At 37.6% G+C, this 5,633-nt stretch overlaps 1 protein-coding gene across 1 annotated transcript; it reads left to right on the top strand.

Moving 5' to 3' along the window:
• The first annotated feature begins 268 nt into the window (after positions 1-268).
• LOC122057534 lies at positions 269-3,326 on the top strand. The gene is made up of 2 exons (XM_042619661.1): positions 269-503; positions 2,207-3,326. The coding sequence occupies exons 1-2, from the start codon at positions 468-470 to the stop codon at positions 3,152-3,154; spliced, it is 984 nt and encodes a 327-aa protein (XP_042475595.1). The 5' UTR covers positions 269-467; the 3' UTR covers positions 3,155-3,326.
• The last annotated feature ends 2,307 nt before the right edge of the window (positions 3,327-5,633 follow it).

Raw genomic sequence — 5,633 nt, 5'->3', positions numbered from 1 at the left:
GACTGACGATGACAGTCTCTCTCTCTCTTTACTGGACTGACCAACCATCAGAAAAGTCTCTCACGAATTGAGTAGAATGGATCGTAAGAAAAGGAAAGAAATCTTTACAAAAAAAAAAAAAAAATCTCATGGACAGAAGCCCTGGAAAAGCGGATAATTTCAACTTTTTTCTTTAATTTTTATTTAATTTATTTGAAAAGAAATTTTGTTTTACTGATTAGAAATGGGCATTTCCTTAGTTACTGTTCTCTTTACTTGGAAGGTTTCACATTCCTTGTTTTCTTTGATGTGGATTGGGGTTTCTGGAAGTATTTGAGGAAGCCACCCCTCCATTGTCTCTACTCCCTATTATATAATCCCTGTCCTCTAATTGAATTTGAACTCTACTGGTGGGACTTCTCTTCTTCTTTTTGTTCTTCTTCTTCTTCTAGAGAGAGAGAGAGAGAGAGAGAGAGAGAGAGAGAGAGATGGAGGGGATTGCTTCTGTTTGGAGCTACCAAGAGGTGGACTTCTAACTTTCCATTTCATCATCTGATACTCTTGTTTCAATCATTTAGTATACTGTGTAATTGGTTTTCTTCTCCATTAAAGAAACTTTAGCTTCATGGGTTCTTTACGATTTTTTTGCTTTGTTCAATTACGTGTTTTTTGATAATATATATAAATTTTTTCCATTATGTTGTTAGTTTTACTATCTTATCTGTATCGGTCAACTCTGCAAAGAAATCTGGAATAGTATAGAAGTTGAATTGATGGGTTTCAAGGGGAATCCATACTCTTATTTATCCATAATTTCTAATTTTTTGAGTAATTTCTGAGAATGGCTAGACCCCATAAGGCTGCATTCTCATTGCCTCTTTCCCAGAATAGTTACTCTGTTTTTGAGTTCGGATCTGTAGAAACTGATGTGCTCTCTTCTTCTTCTTCTTCCTTCCCCTTCTTAAATCTACATCCTTAATGAACCAATACATTATGCAGAACTTGGGTTAGTATCTGAATCTTCTGATTTCTGTGTACAGGGCTTGGGTGATTTAGTAGAACCGTTGTTCTTAGGATGATTTTTTTGTTAGTGATGCTTGAAAAAGAAGCACAAGTTTTTTTCTGGGTTGTATAGTAAACTGATGTATCTATTAAGCTCCTTAATGTGCATTCTGTCTTTAATAAGTAGGAACAGGATTGTGCTTCTACTCCTTCCGCCTCCCCTTTTTCTTTTCCTTTGGTGAATAAGATTGATATGGGTTTGGCCCCCTCTTTTGGATTTATGCTCATGAGGGTTCTATTTTCTTTCTTTGTTTCTTCTTTAAATTGTTTCCAATCTAGTTGAAATGTGTTTTAGGTTGTTGATATTGATCCAAATTCTGAATTTTCAAGGGATTGTCTTTCAAGTTCTCTGAATTCCCATTTTAAGGAAATTTTCATTTGTGGTGTACCCGATAGAAGGTTCTGCTTGTCCCCATGGCAAGGACTTTGGATTGCTGTCAGCAAGTCGTGTAATCGAATCCTGCACTCACCCTTCTTCTAATCCTCCTACTACTCACTTCTCGAAAATAAAAAGTAATAAATAAAATTTCCATTCTGAGCTTTCATTCTGATCTTCCAGTGACATTCAATCTACACCATTCAAGTAGTCTTATTAGAATTTCAATGGTTCTTGTTTCCTCTAAAATTGCTTAAGTCAATGGTGATTTTGGTTTAAAAAATATTTTCATTCTAAAAATTACTATAAAACATTATTCTTATCTCTCTTTCTTTGATAAAGGGATTGAAAAGATAATGAACAAATAAAGGGTTTGACAATATGAGGCTTTGGATCTCCAGGGTCCCATGCAAGTGACTAGTGAACTCTTAAATCTTGAAAAAGTCATACAGTAGTTGGAACTATTGGTTTGCCAGAGATCGACTGTTATACTTGATTTGTAGATTTTCAAACTTGCCTTTGTCTGTATTTATGATATTTATTCCCAATTTTGTGCAATCCATCTTTGCTTTTACTACAATGTGAGATTGTGGTTCAAATAAATTTAACTACCATTCTTCCTTTGTCTTTTTTAAAGAAGTGTGTACCCAGTGCACGATGCTCCTGCCACTGCTGGGTCTGGGGAGGGTCATAGTGTACACAGCCTTACCACCCCTTTGTGGAGAGGCTGTTTCCCGAATTTATGTGGACAGTTCAGTTTGTTTTATTAACTTGTTTCTTTTCTAACAGAGTATTAATGAGCTGAAGAACAAGCTTATCTTCACTATGTATGAACTAGAATCTACAAGGATAGATGTGAAGGAGGAGATGAGAAAATATGAGGAGTACACAAAGCAACTTCTTCAACTCCTAAATGCTGCTTACCGTGAAAGAGATGAAGCACGAGATCAGCTGCAGAGATTATTAAGCAAAATCATGCCAAATAGCACAACCGAAATCTGTTCTGTTTTCACAAATCTTCAATCTGAGAACCCTTCATTGAAAACCAAAGGAACAAATTCAAGCTTTACAGAATCGGATAGTCTATCTGAGGCATACAATCATCACTCCAATGGTTCCACCCCTGTAGATTCATTCATTGATCAGGTTTCTTCTCCGGAAATGTCAAACATGAATATTAGTGAATCAAGTAACCCAAGAAAGGCACAGCAGCAAATCATTCAAGAGTCTAATCTCCCCAAGTCAATTAGCATCTTCTCTTCAGGAAATGTATCTGCATCAATTAGTACTATGTCTTCAGGTGAACACAATGTTGATCATTCTTCATCAGTAATTGATAAACTCATTAAGGGAAAACCTCTCCCTCAAAAAGGAAGGTTTTTACAAGCTGTAATGGAAGCAGGCCCGCTGCTTCAGACACTACTTGTTGCAGGACCGCTTCCTCGATGGCAAAATCCTCCACCTTTGCAACCATTCCAAATTCCAGCTGTGTCTATCAAAGGCTCTGATCCTGAAAATGTTGATCAGAAACCAATTACAAATTCGAATTACGTGGCTCAAGGTTTGTTAACTTCATCATACCCTGAAATGCCGTCTCAGATCTGCTCCACTCCTGTGTTGAACTTTTCATGCAGTCCGCGTTCATGTCTAGACAATGGGGTGCTATCATCTACTGCAATGAATCGAGATTTTCCCCACAGAGGAATCAGGACTGGGAAGAGACAGGGACTCCAATGAGATGAAGAAACCTTCATCTCCTCAGATGGACATGACCCATACTTACTTATCTTCTGTATAAAATACAAATGCTGGTGGTAGAAGTAGAATATATATATTTTTCAATTTCAATAACTTACTTTAGCTCATTTTATTTACTAATAAATTAGACAATCTCAGTTACTATTTTGTATGTCTGCCTAATACTGGTGTAAGCAATAATTGGTAACTGGACTTCTTAAGATACAGGAAAACAAATTTTTTCTTTGTAGAACTGTTAAACAGATGTTAATTTTCCAAAATCACAGAGGGAAGTGTCATCCCTGTAAAACTATCTTCCTTTTGGATTGATCAACTATGAAGACACTGTAATTCTAGTTGCTGCGTCGAACCCTGGGTCATCAGCAGAATCAGAGTCAGGAGCCTCAATGTTGGGAATTCATTCTGGTATATCTGGGATGTAACTTGTGCTGTCTTCATTAGCTATAATTTTTATGGAAGCCTCTTGCAACTGAAGAGAAAATTCGAAGTTGCACAGAACATCTCCCATTGTTGGTCTTTCAATCATGTATTCAGATTTCAGACAAACACTTCTCTTCTGTCTCACTAGACATGGATTATCTCCTTGGGGTCCCGACACCCCATGGTTGGTGTAAGCTGGGGTGGGTTGGTTGTTACCTGCAGGGGAGGGGATCCAGACTCGCCAGGGAAGTGCATGGCCCATTAAGATAGTTTGACCTGTTCCCTGGGGATAACCGGATTAATTTCAGGATAAGCACACTACCCTAAAGGAATAAACATCAAACTCCTCTGTTAGTTGTTGCCTATGGAAGTATTCTTATCAAGAGACCTAAGGCATTATTTCACAGTGCTTGCATGAGTCTGATCCAATGTGAGACATTGCTAAGACAATTCAAAATCTGCTACTTTTGCGCGGCGAGGTTCTTATCAAGCAGGATTTGGTTGCCTTGACATCAAGATGAATTATACTCTCAACTGCAACAGCGTGAAGTTATTGCAAACCTGTTGCTGCCTCAAATCTCAATCCTCACTTTCCAGTTAAGTGGTGAGGGCTTGGAACCAGACGGGTGTTTCCTCAGAGGCCCATCTGCCATGAACTCAAAAACTAGATCATCTCATTGAGTTCCTCACAATAGCCTATAAGAGACATAAGGTGTTTCTATCTAAGCTTGGGCAGCAAGCATCTCAATTTCTGTCCTGAACTTGTCAATTCTTGGGCTTCTCTGGTTGACGGAAATACAAGCAGAAATCAGAAGCCATGGGAGCCAAGCAGATTGCAGATCTTGCCATTGCCAAGCAAGATCATGCCATTGCTCTTTACTTTTTGTTTTGCTTCTATGTCACTTCTTTGGTTATAATTCTTAAACACAACGTTCAGATCAGATATCTCTTTGAACCAAATCTCACCTGAACTGATCTTTAAATTAGGAGCATCAAGTTGCACCATTAGGGAGTCTTATATCAGTTTCATATTCTTATCAAAAGTCATCTCTGCTCACTATTTTGTGGAACTTACATGAACATATGTTTGATGAGATGATATGTCATTGATTCATTCAGTTGCGAAGCTTCCTTTTGATTTAATCGTAATTTACATGCTATCATTTTATTTACTAGATTGTTACCATGTCTCCCAGAAACGCCTATTAAACAAACTCCATATTATTGTCGTATGCTTTTTCTGGTCCATATAATACCCGTATGTATTCGTATCCCTTTTTCTGTGGTACCCAAAAGACCATAAAGGAATATCCTCAGATTAGGAAGACCAATTTGGACCACAATCTACTCCGAGATCATTGAAAAGTAGGCAGCCAAGTCCTCTATTTTAAGAGTCCAAATTTTCTTTTTTAATGAAATTGGATTGGTTGTTAACTTAAACGTTGAAAATCAAACAATTAATGTCGGTTGATAATGACCTTAATTTTTTTTTTTCCATTGATTGTAGTGCTTGTGGTATTAAGCTATTCAACCAATCAAATGGTTATGGTCATACCTGACAAGTACAAATCTCCCTTCAAAATGCCCTCTCTCCCGTTTCATTCCAGATCTCCCACCATTCCTGGAATCCAATCTCGGGATATGTGACCCCTTTGACATTTCTATTGACGGATCAAGCCATCCCTTCATGAATCTCAACTCTTTAACAAATTCACAATTTTCAGGAAAAAAAAGAACACGATCAACTATTAACAAGAAAGAACACTACCCAATAACATATACATATGCCAAGACACAGCGGATACAAAAAGACTATGCTGTCATTATTCTTGGAACATGCTATGAACCATCTCTCTTTTAAATGCCCAGAGAGTTCTAGCCATTTTAAGTAAGAAAACCAGGATTAAGTAGCCCCCCCCCCCCCCTCTTTTAATACAGCATTCAAGAGAGCCACTCTAAAAAACGTACAAAACTAGTACAGCTTCAATCTTAAAAGGAATTAATTCAGGCCTTCCTTAATAGTGTTCGAAGCCGCACA

The sequence above is a fragment of the Macadamia integrifolia genome, chromosome 12, assembly GCF_013358625.1.
Source record: "Macadamia integrifolia cultivar HAES 741 chromosome 12, SCU_Mint_v3, whole genome shotgun sequence".
In the NCBI taxonomy this organism is placed as follows: Eukaryota; Viridiplantae; Streptophyta; class Magnoliopsida; order Proteales; family Proteaceae; genus Macadamia; species Macadamia integrifolia.
Note: the sequence above shows the minus strand (reverse complement) of the source record. Positions and strands in the feature narration are given on the sequence as shown.

Bases quoted from the DNA above. Each gene is read 5' to 3' on its own strand.
- LOC122057534 (XM_042619661.1), top strand. From the start codon at position 468: ATGGAGGGGATTGCTTCTGTTTGGAGCTACCAAGAG. The intron at 504-2,206 runs GTGGACTTCTAA...CTTTTCTAACAG, and splicing joins CTGTTTGGAGCTACCAAGAG to AGTATTAATGAGCTGAAGAA.